This window comes from Zeus faber, assembly GCF_960531495.2.
Source record: "Zeus faber genome assembly, chromosome: 3".
Taxonomy (NCBI): Eukaryota; Metazoa; Chordata; class Actinopteri; order Zeiformes; family Zeidae; genus Zeus; species Zeus faber.
This window is the reverse complement of record NC_137190.1, coordinates 18371074-18389404: the sequence shown is the minus strand read 5'-3', so window position 1 is coordinate 18389404 and position 18331 is coordinate 18371074. Positions and strand designations below refer to the sequence as shown.

The 18331-nt window shown below is 42.4% G+C and overlaps 1 protein-coding gene across 1 annotated transcript; it reads left to right on the top strand.

Moving 5' to 3' along the window:
* Positions 1-3593: 3593 nt before the first annotated feature.
* fes (FES proto-oncogene, tyrosine kinase) lies at positions 3594-15015 on the top strand (the record flags this gene model as incomplete). Its single annotated transcript, XM_079997253.1, has 20 exons — positions 3594-3815; positions 4253-4448; positions 4754-4930; positions 5074-5126; positions 5477-5573; positions 6409-6592; positions 6727-6864; positions 6971-7090; positions 7228-7350; positions 8047-8242; positions 8477-8557; positions 10747-10956; positions 11411-11533; positions 11861-11914; positions 12076-12194; positions 12384-12478; positions 12667-12790; positions 14044-14201; positions 14485-14607; positions 14873-15015. 20 exons carry the CDS (start codon positions 3594-3596, stop codon positions 15013-15015), a joined length of 2736 nt encoding a protein of 911 aa, XP_079853379.1.
* Between the last annotated feature and the right edge of the window lie 3316 nt (positions 15016-18331).

The window sequence follows — 18331 nt, the reverse complement described above, 5'->3', positions numbered from 1 at the left end:
CAGGCATAGAAGATTCATCCTTTATTTTGGCCCCTAGAAAGATCAGATCGAAGACTGGGGCACATGTACGCTTTGCTGCGAACAATTAGCTTGTGAGTTGTCTCCTAGTCATACCTGTGCACATTTTAGTGCAGGTCTAAATTTAAATTCAACAAACAAAAAATGAAGAGAAAAAAAAAAAAAAAAAAGTAATGTTCTTTAATTCCTTGCACATTAAGTGCCTGCTTGAGCCGGACATCCATTGACAAATTGTCGTGCATGAATGTTGTCAATGAATCGACGGAAATGGTTGAATGCCATGAAAAAATTGTTCTTACATTTTAATAACTTCATCACTTTAAGTTTATCAGCATAGTTCCTGTCTTTGGTGTGATACCTCATGCCATTCACATTGTGTCTGCAATGAATCAGGAGCAACGTCTGTCGGCCCAGTCACCTCCACACACCACACTTCAGCGTTAAAGTTGCTCTGGTCCCGGAGGGCTTGGTTGTGGATTTGGCCAAAGTTCTCAAAGCCCAAATTCCTGCCAACGAGCTCATAGATAATACTAAGAACAATACGACGATTGTGATTGATAATACCACAGCATCGCCTCTTTTAGTAACAACAAACTCGATAAAGGTCTCGTACATGCCGTGCCAGATAAGGGATCTTTAAATAGTAGTTCTTCCTTGACGTGCTGTCTTAGCGTCTGAAAAGTCGTAGACATTGGTGATCGATCGCGTATTGGTGACCGATCGCGCATTGATACTTTACATTTCATCAAAGATTCTCTGATCGCTGATATGAGCCCCGGTTCAATCTGCTCAATCACTTGCTAATGAATTATATGGCGACTAACACTACAGCAAAGACGTGCTCTGGGGCAGGTTCTATTCGTATCTTTAGGGAATGATAGTTGTTTTTTTTTTTTTTTTTTGTTTGTTTTTTTGGGGGGTGTCATTGTCTAAAACCTATATCACAGTGGAATTGAGTGTTGGACATGTTGGATTCAGTAATCTCTTTATGAATATTTTATTTCCCATTTTTGTTGCAGACCAATAGAGCTTGCTGAGAGAAGTTGTCGTGGTGATGACATGTGTACCACATTGCAGTTACAGATCCATTCATCTACCTCTCATAGCAGCCAGCAATGTTTCATATTTCAAAGGCAATTGTCAAACTTAATATAAGTCAATAATGGAAGGGAAAAAAAAAATGTTTTTAAAAGGATTTAAAATGTCCTTGGTGGAAAGAATATCCATCTATGTAGTTGGTGCATTTATTCAAAATGACCAAATTGGAACTGTTCGTGGATACACGTATTTCTTCCTATATCCCCTTATATTCTAATATCTCCACTGGAACAACTCCATTTAGGGATTTTAGACGATGTTGCTCTGTGTTTTTCTTTTTCTGACAATCATTGGGTTTTCCTGCTTGCGGGGAGAATCTTTTTCAAGTTGCACAATCACATCAAACTAAATGAGTTTTAATTGTAGACTTATAGAAGCCCTCCCGGGAAGACGCTTTGTAAATGTGCAGAGGGAAATGAGATAGAAATGACAGCGGCAAGGTGTAAAACACAAGGCGTGAAAAGGCGCAGGTAACTCTTCAAAAAGTCTTCTGGCTGTTGTTGCGTCACCAAGTCAACAGTAATCTGAATCTTGACGAAAGGAACCGGACTGTCATGGCTGCCAAACGAGCAGAACCGAGATAACATCGCAGAGAATTGAAATGGCTCAACTTGTGGCGATGTCTTCATAAAAATGGATGCCCCCCGCCTTTTTTAAGATTTCAATTGGCCAACTCGCAGAAGAAAAACATTTTCAAAGTTGATAATTCCCTTACTTAATCATTGAGCCACATCTTGTGATTTAAATCCCGACCCGACGGGTACACACTACACTACACGACGAAAAAAGTCGTTGGGCTGAAAACACAGGTGATTGTTTTGGTGCTTTGTCAGGTTTTTTTGCCCCTTTACATTTGGCATAATGCACCTCATTCTCGACAGATTTTTCCTATTTTAATTTTTATTATATTACATATAATTCACCCCAAGTTAGCCAAGGAACTCTGAAAATAAAGATTTTTATGAATTCCGTGATCCATGCTTTGAAATATAAAGTTTGGCAAGGCATGGACCTAAAGCTTGCTCATTTAATGCTACTTTATAGAAATACACACTATAAGGAAAAGGTGTTTTTTTTTTTTTTTTTATATATTTTGACAAAGCCTTTGATTATTATGAGGTAACCTCAAATGGGCACTAATGAATTCAGTCTGTTAGAGGACGAACACAAATGGACCATAGAACTTCTACTTCATGCCCCTTTCCTGCCCTATAGAGTACAGCTTACGTTCAATCTTGCCGAAGGCTTTAGTTTAGGCTGGGGTTAATTGTAGTAATATCTTTGGCCTAACCAAAGAACAAATAATTTTAAGGATGTGCAGCGCTAAGATTACATTGCGTTCAGGTTCTCCTGACGAATTGATTCCTGCATCCGTTCAATTCCATTTGTTGAAATTTTTTTTTTTTTTTTTTTTTTTTTTTTTTTTTTTTGGTAATTTCCGCCTTTGGACATCTGAGCTGTGCAGTAACATTCTGTATATTCAGCGGTTGTGGAGCGAGAATGTATCCCATCGCCATTAACTTAAGGGCTGAATCAGATCCACGTGCACATTCATCATGCGCACGTTTGTTTAGATACAAAAGAAACCCTCTGAAGACGAGGTCGCTAGAGTCCTACCAACCTCTCCCACCTCGATGAGGTGCTGTGCGCACAGTACCTTACAGAGATAGTGACCTATACATATTATAAAATAATCTATCTTACATGGGACATAACATAAAATAAGGCCTATTTTTGTACTATATGAATGGTTCAGTGTAATTTTCATGTAATTTAATGATTTTTTTCTTTGCTCTTTTCTCCTTTTTATTTAATTGATGTCAATTATAGATTATACTAAAAATAAAGATCTATGCAAATTTCAAATTGGCTTTTTTTCTATTCTTTTATGAAATGCAAGTAAATATTTTTGTAAAAATTAGATTGTGTAGGGACCATTATTGTTAATGGTTATTATAGTTGCACAAGAATAGTTACAATATTAGTATAGTATTAGTACTATACTAATTAGCATAGTATTCAATATTCAAACTGAACAGTGAGCTTAAAGCATTTTATAGCTGTTAGAACTAGTTCTATTTTCTTGGTAAAGAAAGCAAGGTTTTTGGCGCATACAATACTCAACAGCATATAGCAAGGTTTTTGTTACAATTTATATTTGAACAAACATTCATGTGGATTTTCCAACAAATATTTGGCTAATAGGAAACATGCTGTTGACCATTAGATCACAGGGTGTTGGGCACCCCTGGTTGGAAAGCCCTGCCATGAGAAGAGTTTTAAAATGTCGCCATGATGTTTTTTTTTTTTTTAATCATCCAATGTTAGTTTTGCACGAGGTACAGTTTTGTGGCCACATGAGGAAGTGCTACCTCACACAAAACGCTCTTATTTTTGTTCATGGGAAGTAAACGTTCTCATATCTCAGATCTCTCTGAAAGAGGATCTGTTGGAGTCCCCTGTCTACATCTGAAGACATGGGGTTTTGGGAGGATCTGTGGTGTCCGCAGGCCCACAAGGCTCTGATGCGGCTGCAGGACTCCGAGCTCCACCTGATGGAGGTGATGAAGAGGTGGATGTGTCAGAGGGCCAAGAGCGAGAGGGACTTCTCTGGCCAGCTGCACCACATGGCTGTGGTGGTGGAGAGGCTGAGGCCTCAGGCCTCTGGAAATCTGGACTACATCAGCCAGCTCAATAAAGTAAGGCTTTGATTTTATATTAGAAATATACAAGAAAATGTGAAAAATCTTTTATAAAGTAATAGTTTTATTGGGTTGAACTGCAATTCAACCCAGTGCCCAAGTGTTTTTATAATAATGCTACAACACACAAACGATGCATATAGGATAAGGGAGATAAAAATATTTTCAGTGCTTATTTGAAATCTTTTATTTAATTCATTGTATTTGTATGTTAGAAATGTATTTATTTTAGACCAATATTAGAAGCAACAAGAATTAACATAGGTTATAAGAGCAAAAAAAAAAAAGGATAAAATCGCCTGGTGTAATTCTGAAAAGTGCGTTGACAAGACAATGAACATGAACTTTATTTTAAAGTGTCATATTACGTATTAAGCAATGATTTAAGTTCAAGATTCGATCGTTTTTATTTGGATGAACCGTGTGCCTGTCAGTCGTGGGCCGTGCTGATGTCCCAGACGGAGGGTCTGAGTGCGGTGATGAAGAGGCACAGTGAGGAGCTGCAGGACGGACCCATGAGCAAACTCACACTCCTCATCAGAGACAAGCAGCAGCTCCGGAAGAGCCACGCTGAGCGCTGGAGCCTGCTGAGCAACGAGCTCGCCAAGGTGCTGCTGCGCACTAGCACGTGTACACGCACACCACACACACACACAGAGGTTCAAGATCTTTATGGTCATAAGCACAAACAGAGCAGCTTGGGAAGGAAATGATTATGCACAGGCGCACACACACACACACAAGGGAGCACCGCTTGGAACTCTGGAAACACTGGAGCTGCCAAACTGTCAGGTTTGATGTGCCACTCAAAATACTGACTCATGGGTGCTACTAAAAAAAAACCACATTTCTAAGCACGGCTAAAAATATATTATTCGGCAATTATTGACACTGAAGTATTGCCGTGTTCTGGGTAAAACTCCGCTCGCGGGCAGCATTCGTTGTGATCGTTGCTGCAAAGCCGTTCAACTCATCCGGCTTCCTGCAGCACTCTGCGCCAAGCGGTGCAGTTGAAGCGCAGGGTGTCGGGAGAGAGGGAGCGGGCGGCTTCCTGAATGCAGCGTTTCCAACCCCACCCAACCACAACAGACGCGGAGCAGAAGCCAAGTGGGGTCAAATCAAAAGCAAAAGAGACGGGACATCATTAGGAACACCATAAAAGTTGTGCAAAATGTTTTTCAAAAGGCTCCAAAGGGAAATGGGTGGTGTCGGCTGGCGTGTGATATCTAATTCTCATTGCGTCTGCTCTTTCCAGCCGTGGTTTCACTCAGCGTTTTGGACGCGGGGCGGCATTGCTGGGCCGCCAGGGTTAGTGATGTAACGCGGGGAAATTCATTGAAAACTTGAGTTTCCCCCTCCCCCTGTGGTTGTTATATAATGAACAAACACGGCCTTCACACCTTTATTCCGTTTGTCACAACGGGGGACTTGGATGACATTATGGGAACATCGATTGTGGGGAAACTTACTCTCAGGGGCTTTTCCCCCTTTTCCAACAGTTAATTGAACCTGTGTGTTGACTTCCAGCAGCTCAGTGCTGAGGCTACACCGAGGTTATCTCACGTCGGGGGCATAACTCTTTATCCAATCCTGCTTTAAACTGTTGGTCACATGTGCCTCTTCCACACGTTCTAACCTCCATTGTGACAATCGTTCAGGTGACCCAGACCGAAACGGAGAAGCTGAGGGGCAGCTACAGGAGCGTAGCCAGGGAGGCAGCGCAGGCCAAGAAGAAGTACGAGGAGGCTTGCAGAGGTGGAACCTGCGCCTCTCACTTCCCTGAACTGGAACCAGCTCTGTGACACTTTTACTTTCACACTTAGTCGAACAGTCCACATTGTCCTCATTTTGCTTAATGAATTCTGACAGTGCGAATTACAATGTACATTATTTAATAAATTATTATTATTATTATTAATAATAATAATAATAATAATAATCTGTTTATTGCGCCAAGTACATTTTCATATACAAGGAATTTGTCTTAATAATAGTTAATTCAATATATACAGAATCTAAAAACTGTTCTCCCTGCACCAGATAAAGAACAATTACAAAAAGGGCTATAAGAGGGACTAAGTGTCAGTAGGGATGCAAGTATGGAATGGGTATATTCAGTATATATAAATATTAGTATAATGGCACGTGGCTCAGTGATAGCACTATCGCCTCACAGCAAGGTGCCGGGGTCGAGCCTCGGCTGTCCCAGGTCCTTTCTGTGACATGTACTGTATGTTATTAGGGTTTAATAATCCTGTCGGTGCCCCTGACCAAGGCGCTGGCAAAGGGTGCTGGAGTCGACCCCCGGGTGCTGCACTGCAGCTGCCCACTGCTCCTACGGTGTGTAGGATGGGTCAAATGCAGAGGACAGATTTCATTTCAATGTATGCGAGTGCTGAGTGCTGCTAAATAAAGAAATCTTAATATAGTAGGATATGGATAACGGTATGGACACAGCTGATGACGGATGGGATGGTCTACACTTATTACATTGTGATTAGAATATATTGCACAGTCGTAATAACAATAATAATCACAATAATGATAATTAATTCATCTCTGTTCCTGTTGAATGTATGCGTTTGTGCAGACAGGGAGCGGGACAAGGCCAGAGAGCGCTACGTCAGAGCTACACAAAGACTCCATGAGCTCCATAATGAGTACGTGCTGTCCGTGCACGTGGCGCGAGTCTACCACCAGCAGCACTACGGTCACACCCTGCCCGCCCTGCTCCACGCCCTGCAGGAGCTGCAGCAGGAGATGCTGCTCATCCTGTAAGAGTTGGTTGGAGAAGGAGAAAGAAAAGAGAGGGTTCAAGCAGCTTGACTGACATTTCCAATGTATGCTACAGAAATTGGAAAGAAAATCCCTTAAAAATTGCGTATACTGTCTGATACTTTTGACACAGCAAGGAGATCCTGCAGGAGTATTTCGATATTTCCAGCCTCTGCGACCGAGAAGTGGCGCACATTCACGGGGAAATGTCCTCCGCTCTGGCGGCGATAGACTCAAGCACAGAGTACGAGAGCTTCATCCAGCAGAACAGGTACAGAGCGGCCAGCGCCTCTTCCCTCTTCCCTCTTCCGTCACGCCTTCGGGTCTTCGCACGCCAGGAACATGGCGTTTAGTGTGCGTCTGTCCCCATGCCGCAGGTCTGTCGGGGAAATCCCCGGTCCGGTGGAGTTTGACCGTGGTCTCCTGGAAGAGACGGAGCAGTTAAAACCCGGGGAACTCGTACTGAATGACCTCACACTGGTTACCGTCCAGCACAAGTGTGTGAAACGGAGATAAACAACGACCCCTCTCTCTCTCTCTCTCTCTCTCTCTCTCTCTCTCTCTCTCAATTCAAATGTGAAATCTCTCACTGCTTTTCCGTATTTCTATCTGTTAACACTAACCCGTCCTGCAGACTGACTGCGGTGGAGGGGGAGCTGCTGGGCCTGGCGGTGGTTCTGGGTTCTCAGCAGGCCTCAGCCAACCAGCTGGAGCAGGAGCTCGAGGCAGCCAAGGACTCCGTCAAGACGGGCCAGAGGTGAGGTATCGGTCAAACCCCGTCGGGTTCTACAGAGGATAGGTAGAAATAATTCATACACATTATGTCGTTAAAAAAACAACAAAAAAAACCCCCACTGGGATCAACTTTAAAGCAAACTCGGCAAGGTTGTGAGGTGTTCCGAGTCTTTCCTTCGAGTTGGGCCCGGGCTGCGCTGGTCTCCTCTGCACTCGGCTGTTTAAGCGATGAGGGTCCCCGAAGTAATTAACTGAGCGAGCATTATGAATATTAATATTCCTGTTTGAGAGTCAAAGTTATTAGATAGAATCAAGATCAAAGTTATCAAACTTCTCTCATTTCCTCTCATTTATCTTGATTCATGGGGCTCTGGGTGGAGGTGAGAGGTCAGCAGCTCAGAGCGGGGGCAGCGAGTCATTAAGGAACTCCCAGAAGACAGATGGGAACATTGTAATGGCATGCAAACTACTTAAAATCCAAAGCTGGTGGTTATTGTTCCTCAGGTGGGACCTAACTTTGTGGTGTTTTTGGATCGGCCCAAAGTGGTCGGCCCCGAGAGCTTTTTTGGAAACCTTTATATCTTCCTTTCAGGGTGATTGTCATTCGCTCTCCTCACGTGTGGCTGTTTTTTGGGGGGTTTTTTTGGATGCTGGTCGTCATTTCATTGCACCGTATTCCATCATTTTAGAATAACTTGCTGCTCTCTGCTGCTCGCAGGGTTTACCAGTTCAGCAAGAGACAGGCTCTGGAGGAGTGCCGATACCAGGTGGCTCTCTCCATGGGCACCAGGGCCAAGCTGGAGGCTCAGAGACTCTCTCTCAAGGAGACGCTGGACCAACTGGGGTCCTGCGAACCCCGCTCCGCCCTGTGGCTGGAGGAAGACTGCGCGCCCGCTTCCACAAACACCTCCAGCGTACGATTCATTTGTTTTTTGTTGTTTTTTTTGCTTAGGCACGCTGTCATTTGCTTACCTTCACGTTCATTCTGTCCTCTGGAAATAGCAGGGTTGGTTGGTGCAGCCCTACACAAGCAGTCTTTTTTTTTTTTCTCAGACCTATCATTCACACATCATTAATAGACGCTGTTTAACCAGTGTCTGTTGTTAACACACTGTATATAATGATCCTCTTTGCACCTGCGCTTTCAGGAAGATAGGAATGGCTCCAAACTCCTCAGTATGGACAGCATCAAAAACCACCTGGGTGGCCTGTTTAAACCCAAATACACGGTAACTAATAAGAGAAAACATTCTGCTACATGCAATAAACATAATACAGCAGACATTTACTATCCCAATTGTCCTGGTCAGTCTTGAAGATTGTGTTGCCCGTACACCGTCATTTTACATGCTGTAGTAACCTGCTAACACCGGTTAAACTTTTATAACAGCTGATTGTGTATTATATGTTATAATCGTCTGTAAACACTATTTCTATGCTATGCGAGTAGGGTTGCCTTGTTGACCTCTATGAACTTTTTGGGTTTTGATTTATGGCTCGCCTCACTTCAGTGTGGCAACATTCCTGTGGATAATGGATTGTTTTTTTTTGTGGGTTTTTTTGTCGCGCTGTTTACTTTCTGTGTTCTCCAACCCTCCATCTATTACGACCACGTTCCTGTATACTGCTCCCTGGGCGCCGCTACACCGCGCTCCAAATTATTATGCAAATGATATTTTTCTCTGATTTTCCTAAATAGTCGATGCAAATGACAGTCAGTATAATTTTCAAGTCATCAACCGTTAATAATTCGAATGTTATTGAACAAACCTCCCAATGATAACAGTATTTCTTTCAATAATAAAAACTCAAAATGCACTGTTCCAAATTAAAATGCACAACAGAGTTTCAAAACATTTTATAGGTTGTAAAGAACTGAAAATGGTCATTTGTTGAATTTGCAGCATTAGGAGTCATATTCACTGTAATCAAAAGCTATTTCAGTCAAAAACATCTTAACAGGCCAAGTTACAGATAAACATAGGACCCTTCTTTTATATCACCTTCACAATTCTTGCATCCATTGAACTTGTGAGTTTTTGGAGAGTTTCTGCTTGAATTTCTTTGCAGGATGTCAGAATAGCCTCCCAGAGCTGCTGTTTTGATGCCAACTGCCTCCCACCCTCATAGATCTTTTACTTGAGGCTCCAAAGCTTCTCAATAGGGTTGAGGTCAGGGGAGGATGGGGGCCACACCATGAGTTTCTCTCCTTTTATGCCCACAGCAGCCAATGACACAAGGTTTTCTTTGCAGCATGAGATGATGCATTGTCATACATGAAGATGATTTTGCTACGCAAGGCACGGTTCTTCTTTGTGTACCATGGAAGAAAGTGGTCAGCCAGAAACTATATACTTTGCCGAGGTCATTTTCACGCCTTCAGGGGCCCTAAAGGGGCCTACCAGCTCTCTCCCCTTGATTCCGGCCCAAAACATGACTCCGCCACCTCCTTGCTGACGTCCCAGCCTTGTTGGGACATGGCGGCCATCCACCAACCACCCACTACTCCATCCATCTGGACCATCCAGGGTTGCACGGCACTCATCAGTAAACAAGACTGTTTGAAAATGAGTCTTCATGTATTTCTGGGCCCACTACAACAGTTTCTGCTTGTGAGCATTGGTTAGGGGTGGCCCAATAGTAGGTTTATGCACAACTGCAAGCCTCTAGAGGATCCTACACCTTGAGGTTCCCGGGACTCCAGAGGCACCAGCAGCTTCAAATACCTGTTTGCCGCTTTGTAACGGCATTTTAGCAGCTGCTCTCTTGATCCCATGAATTTGTCTGGCAGAAAGCTTCCTCATTCTGCCTTTATCCGCATAAACCCGTCTGTGCTCTGAATCAGCCACAAATCTCTTCACAGTACGATGATCACGTTTAAGTTTTCGGGAAATATCGAATGTTTTCATACCTTGTCCAAGGCATTGCACTATTTGAGGCTTTTTGGCAGCAGAGAGATCGTTTTTCTTTCCCATATTGCTTGAAACCTGTGGCCTGCTTAATAATGTGGAACGTCCTTCTTAAGTAGTTTTCCTTTAATTGGGCTCAGCTGGCAAACTAATTATCACAGGTGTCTGAGATTGATTTCAGTCCAAAGAGCCCTGAGACACAATACCATCCATGAGTTTAATTGAAAAACAAAAAATGTAATGTTTATGACACTTAAATCCAATTTGCATAATAATTTGGAACGTGGTGTATATGGCAGTTACTGGGATTGGTAAAATGCAGAGAAACGTATTTCGTTGCCTCAGTACTTGTACTCTGTCCAATGAAAATTAGTTGAATCTAATCTGATCTAATCTTTCCCTATTCATTCTCATTGTTCCTGGGAGGTTTGTCTCTCTTTCGTCACACTGGATCTATTAATATTTCAAACTGATCTGTTCCACCTCTCCCGGTCCCTCTGGTCTACCAGGTCCCCCCAGAAGTGGATGTTGTACCGGAGGCAGAGCGCCCCCTGGGCGAGCAGGACTGGTACCACGGGGTCATCCCTCGACTGGAGGTGCAGCAGCTTCTGGAGAACAATGGAGACTTCTTGGTCAGGAGGAGGCAGGACAAGCAGGAGTACGTCCTGTCTGTCTGTTGGGCCGGGAGCTGCAGGCATTTCCTTATTCAACAAACTAATGTGAGTGAAAATGTAATTCTTTGGAAAGCATAAAGGAATGCTGTCGTTGCAGCCAAACAGGTAGCAGTGGGTGCGGTGCCAGTGTGTTGGAAAATCGATCAGGCTTACTGGTATCCAAAGTTTACTGGTATATTTACTGGTATGAGTTATGCTTCTTGGAGCTTTTGCATTTGGTAATGGTAACTGTGAGATTAAATAATGATGGCGTTGTACTTTTCTATCCGGTATTATTGACTGCGTTTAGCGTTTAGTACCATTTCAATTATTATTATATTTTAGTTCTGACACTCTTTCTACAACACATCTATGTGCCATTCAAATAATGCAAATACAATTGGATCGTGTGTGTGTGTGTGTGTGTGTGTGTGTGTGTGTGTGTGTGTGTGTGTGTGTGTGTGTGTGTGTGTGTGTGTGTGTGTGTGTGTGTGTGTGTGTGTGTGTGTGTGAGCCATAGAATTTGTATCGTCTGGATAGGGAGGGTTTCCAAACCGTGCCTCTGCTGATAAATCACCTGGTTTCTTCACGTCAAAATGTCACAATGCGGTCAGACATTGTCCTTAAGAAACCTGTCATTAAGGTACAATTTATACACACACACACACACACACACACACACACATACACACAGATCTTTAGAAAATGATAAAGAGAATTTCTCCCCGGGCATTAATTAAGTGTTATCTTACCTAACCTGTAACTTCACCTTAACCTTCAAAGTACATCGACAGGGAATAATGTTCCTTCTACAGTGACAGAGGCCAGAGTATCTATCTGTCTTTCTATGTCTGTCTGTCTGTCTGTCTGTCTGTCTGTCTGTCTACCTTCACAGCACACAGACAATATAAGAGATGAAACATCAGGTTTTGTTTATTTCTGACATGTTGTTCCACTGTGATCTCACCAGGACGAGTGGGTGCTGCAGCACGACGCAGTCGTCTTGGGCCACAGCATCGGACGGGTGGGTGAGACGGAAACACATTGAGTGACTGAGCAGAGGCATTCCTCACAGCCTAACGACTTTGCAGGAATGCGGACCAGTTTCCCAGGAATGCGTTTCGCATTATTTTCTGCGTTGGCCTCTCTTGCTTATTTTCCATCACGTATCTCTCCCTCGCCCAGGGTAACTTTGGGGAGGTCTACAGCGGCCGCCTTCGCTCCAATAACACTCCTGTAGCCGTGAAAGCCTGTCGAGAGAATCTGGCCCTCGAACACAAGAACAGATTTCTGATGGAAGCCAGGCGAGTGGACGGACACACACACACACACACACACACACACACACACACACACACACACACACACACACACACACACACACACGGTAGGCATTGTGGTACTCCATTTTCTACTTGTTTCGTTTCTTCTATCATCTCATCCTCTCCACCTTGGTCCCTGCCATTCCTAAAAGTCAATTGACTTCTCACTAGGATTCTGAAGCATTACGACCATCCCAACATAGTGAAGCTGATAGGTGTGTGCACGCAGAAACAGCCCATCTACATCATCATGGAGTTAGCTGAAGGTAGTGCAAATCTTTAAGCGCCTTATTTCGGCAAGAATAAATAAATACATTTGTATAGTGTCATTTCAATCCAAATGAAAAATTCAAACCAAATAAATCATTTCCATTTCCTTTACAACGCCAGGATTTTCTCCCTGATAGCCTTGTAAAAATGATCGCCAATGTGTGCGCGTCTTTTATTCTAACAGGCGGCGATTTTCTCTCTTTCCTGCGTTTGGAGGGCCAACACCTGACTCCTAAGATGTTAGTCAAGATGGCTGAAAACGTAACGTCGGGCATGAAGTACCTGGAGAGCAAGAGATGCATCCACAGGTCGGTCCGTCTGCCGACCGACATAAGTCAAATGAGGGTTGTAAAATATTCGGGAACAATGTTCTAAGCAAATGTTCAAAGTGCTAAAAACAATCTCGATCTTGTAATTTTTCTTAAGATTGTCCACAAGTGTTTCGGACTTTGAGGAAGGACAAAGTAGCCTTTCTATACAACTGTGCACGTTTTTACAGCAACATTTTGTCAATGCATGCATTCAGAATGAGACAATCCAATTAAGACCAGATGTTTCTTCACATTGTTGGTTTGCTGAAAAGATGTGATGGATTAGATGTGTTGAAATGAATAGTACCCAACAGACAAGCACATCAGTATTAGATACATTATGAGAAATAAAGTACAGAGAGCAAGTTGCTGATATTGTTAATATATTATGGTAGACATTATGTACTAAATAATCACACCTGCACTTGTCATGTTGATTTTACCGCTGAACATCGCTCTACATTTATAATCTGTTTTTGACTACAAGGACAAGTTGTGGGAGAGTGAACTTTTGATGGTATTAGACAAAATACTATGACTTCAAAAGCTAAATAATACATTTGCACTGACAGAAACAAGCCAAAATGTATATCTTAGCTGCATGTAACCTTTATATCCAAAAAATGCACACCAGTATGAATTTTATCAGTCATACCTTTTCAACTGTAACACGTGTGCAACTGAAATCAATTACAATTGCAGAGTTAGCATTAGTATGAAGGATGCTATTTTACAACCAAAATCAAACGGTACAGTGCAAGGAGGGCCAAGAATATGCACACAGAGATCACTTGTCTGAACTAATACGAAAAATAAATTAAAATGGACACTTCAGGGAAAATAGAAATGAAAGTCATGCATGTCTTGTATAAGGGGAGATCTCCACTTGCTGTATATAAGACATGCATGACTTTCACTTCTCTTTAATTTCAACTTTTGCTATCTGGGGAGCTTTGCCGCAAAGATTGTTTAATAAATCACTACTGATTTTGACATCATGGTATATTTTAATAACGTGCCTATGGTGTTGCTTAATCACGGCTGATGGAGAACTTTATAATTTGCCGCCGGGAGAAGCTCAGAGCAGATTTCAGCAGCCGAGTCTCTAACGCAGCCTGTCGAAGTGTCGAGAATGCACATGGAAGCCCCAGGGCTCCAATTACAGTTCTCGTCCAACTGCCAAGTGTATTCAGCCTCTATCTCAGACCGTTTCAACAATTCATTCTTTCTTTGCTCCACATTGTCTTAAGAGACCTCGCAGCAAGGAACTGCCTGGTGGGGGGAAACAATGTGATCAAGATCAGTGACTTTGGGATGTCTCGTGAGCAAGAGGACGGTGTCTACTCTGCCACAGGAGGCCTCAGACAGATTCCTGTCAAATGGACGGCCCCCGAGGCCCTCAACTACGGTGCGCTAATCACCGATACCTTGTGACATGATACCAGTATTCCAGACACATCGGGGGGGTCAGGGGGAAGGAAGTACAAAAACAAAAAGTGCTATAATGACTCGTGTGATACTTATCAAAGTGAAGGGTCGATTGGAAACGTTTGAATTATATTACAGGTGTCAATATATAAAATTATACGACAGATGCATGCGGCGTTAAAATAAACTGAAAATAAACTAAAAAGTTGACTGCAACATTGAGAAAACGCTGTTAAAATGCTGCGCTCTGCTGGCTCCTTCAGGCGAGTACACCACTCAGAGTGACGTGTGGAGTTTTGGAGTTTTGCTTTGGGAGACCTTCTCCAGGGGAGTCACTCCATACACCAGCATGAACAACCAGCAGACACGGGATGAAGTACTGAAAGGTATAGATAACTGCTCGATTGATTGAATTTTGGAGAGAATTATAAAAATAAAAATGAAAAAAAAAAATTAAAAACTTGCTCTGCTGCAACAAACACACAGCCGAAGGGTTAATAATCTGCCTAACCATATGAATATTATTATTGTTGTTGAGAGTCCAGCACTTTGTTGAGGCTGTTACAATGCTGTGATCAATGGGATTGTGTTGTCTCTTTGTACCATGTTGTTTGATGAACATTATACAGTACTTTGTTTGTTCTCTGTCAGGATATCGCATGCCCCCTCCAAAGGCTTGTCCCCGAGAGATCTACGACCTCATGCAGAACTGCTGGCAGAGCGTACCCAGAAACAGACCGTCATTCATGAAACTCCAAGCTGAGCTGTGTGCACTATACCACAAAGTCCCATAGCATTTATCACCCACTCCATTTCAATGTCTGTTTCCTTTCTTTTCGTTGATTTAATATCAATTTAATGAAAATGAGAGTTCAACAAATTCATGTTATAGTACCACTCAAAGAATCAGTGTCTAGGTCTCATGCCTAGGTTAACAGACTGAGAAGCCACTGCATGGGAATTTATTACCATGCAATCCAAATGCATGTGTTGGAGCCTGCTTCTCGTTAGACCAACCAATCAGCAACAGGTATGCAGCCACTCTGTGGCTGCTCTAACTACACCGTCCCCGCACCGCAGCGTGCAAACTAGAAAATCAAGTCCTAAGTACTGTACACACTCTCCATAAAATGTCAATAAAATAAGTTGTAGTGATCTAGATCCCCTTACTTTTCAATAGACAAAATAGAGAAATGCATGGAGAACATTTGGAAAACCCTGCTGTAAGAGGTGACCTACGTAAAAAGAAAAAACGAATGTAATCACCTATCTTACTATTTGGACACAAAAGCATTAGACAACAGCATACAGCTAACCCTAACCCAGGTAAAATAGGGACTTCCACCAGCTTGTGGGGTTTGAGGCCACAGCCGTTTGCAAGGTGCAACCACAGCACAACCAGATCCCCTTCGCTCTCCTGGACTTCCCCTGAAGAATCTTCGCCTTAACAATAATCAATAATCCCTCCCACTTTAATAAACTTTAATCAAAATGCTCGGCTGAAAGAGTTTTGAGTTAAAACCGAGGTTCAACAGTCCAGACAAAATTCATACGAGTTTAGAGCTCTAGGCAGCTATAAGCAGGTTGTGGAACTCCACCAACCACACCTATCAATTAGCAGGACTTCTTAGCAGCAGCTGATCACTCCCACTTTACACAGTTTTACCTGAACAAGCCAGTTGAGAATTAAACAACTTATCAAATGCTACACACTTCAATCGAAACAGTCTAAACAGAGGCTCAACACTACAGACAAATTGTCTACTAGCTCCTACAATAATCTTGTCATGACTGAGTTTGGCAACTATGCCATTTTCTTCCAACTTGACAGATTAACCCCAAGATTCTTAGCATGCTAAGGATTCTGTAGTGTGTCGCCTCGAGCTTTTCACACGGTGAGTAAACAACCTTCAACTGCAATAAGGTAAAGATTGATATGTTTAATTAGAGAACAGTCTTACATTGCAAGTCACAGCTACAAAAACACACAGTACCTCTTTAATGACTAATGGAAGTACAGCAGACTGGGGACACAGCTGCCTCAGAAGGACAAAGGACAAACTTCACGTTTGTCCTTTTCAGAATGACAAATGTAGATTTACAAATATCAGGTATATTGTTAAAAAAAGTAAAAAATCAATAAAAGGGGCAAGAGGAATAGCTATCAAATCTGCCAATGGTGTTAAAAGATGAGGAACAAGCTCATTAGGTCCATTAGACTTCCCTAGATTGAGTTCAGAAGAGCTTTTAAAGCCTCAGCCAAAGTGATACACCATATGTTAAAAATCTGTCAGTAGTGGTTTCAGAAGGCTGGTTTGACCTCTTTGAAAAGAAGATATGAGATGTTAAGCACCTGAAGAGGTCTGGCCAAACAGATTCCCTGAGGCTATGAACTGCAGATTAAAGCAGGTGATCATTGTAGGCTTCTGTGGAATCTGCTTAGATTCAGAGGAAGTTAATTATCGGGAGGGCAGTTGAAGCCGCAGGCTTGATTTTAATGAACTGACTTTGAGGATTTTCCAAAATTTGGAAAGGCCACTAAAATTCTTGAATAGAGAGTTGAGATTAAAATAAAAATTGTATTTCCTACATTTATTCCTGAGATACGTATCTGAAATGAATCCGGTCACTTTGTGAGTTACAGCCCCCAGTCTAGCCCAGGCCCCATTTCTCTCATGAATATCAACATATAACTGAGGAGGACCAGGGATTTAAATGGCCCTTCATTCTATATTTCTTGACAGTGGCATATTTATTAACTATAGAGAAAAATATTGAAAATAGACAAAGGCAGAAAAACTGTATGTTTAACTCTGTTAAACGGGACGGTGGCAGTTTCACCTACGACGTGCCACCCAAGTGGCATGTTCAGGGACCTCCGGCACAGAGACACAGACAGGGTTGTAGACACCAGTTTATTGTAGAGATAGTTGGAGTTGCCAGTTGGAATCAGCCCAGGAGCAGATGGAGATGTGTCATGACGGGGGTCCTCTCCTGAGTGTGTGTGGGGATGGGGGTTTTAGCCTGTTGCTTGTTACACCAACCAACAAGCAACAGGTATGCAGCCGCTCTTATCCTGGGTTCCTATTTATCTAGATCCAGGTCAGGTACCTGAAGGGAGAATTACTGAATATCTTTCTGTCGTATATAAAATGTTACGTCGGTTGTTCATATTAGACGTGGCCAAAGTCTCAAATAATGAGGTGACCCAATCTGACAAAAACGAAAAAGCAAAAAAACGAAAGTCGGATCAAACTTAGGCCTTGCAGATCTGATATGAGTGAAGATTCAGCAACTGGATTGCCTATTTCTTGCCTCAAGTTTTTTCAGATTTTAATGGACTGATAAGGTGAAATCAGTCAAAGTTTACGGACTAAATACTACGGAACCCAGAAGTTATGCTCAAACTCCATTGGCTCACAGAACTACGGGCCTCAGGACGGTGGCCCCCCCACTGAAAGAGCAGGCCAGGGAGCAGGATGGGTTAGAGGTATGTTAGAATGGCTAGAATGCATAATCTGAGTGGTATTTCCAGCAACAAAAACAAAAAACCTTCAAAAACATTTTTTGGGGACCTCAGAGACCTATATTACCCTGTTGAAAAGCAGCATAATTGGTCTCCTTTGAGGTCTGAGTTCAGCAGGACAAGTAAGAAGACTTCATCATTAAAATATTTTAAGTTTCTTTTGGGGAGGTTACAGCATTTGGATTTAGGAAGCTGGGTATTCTTAAAACAAGCTATTGCGCAGTGGTCACGAAGGTCATTTGAAAATACATGAGAATTACTGAAAAGGAAATCAAAAAGAGACTTTGGATCAGGCAGAGTGGGTAAGTCCACCAGCTGACTAAGGTTATTATTATTATTATTATTATTATTATTATTATTATTATTACATTTCACTGCATATATGTATGGAAGTATGTATATGTATGTGACAAATAAAAATCTTGAATCTTGAATCTTGAATCTTGAGGTTGAGCTTTCTAAAAAAATACTTGAAGTGATCTGACACTTAGGTGAACCAGTCCAAATTTAACATCCCTATGTGTAGGAGCTCAGAATCTCCATACGGAGCCAGTAGATCAGTCTGACAAAGACGCTTTTGGTGC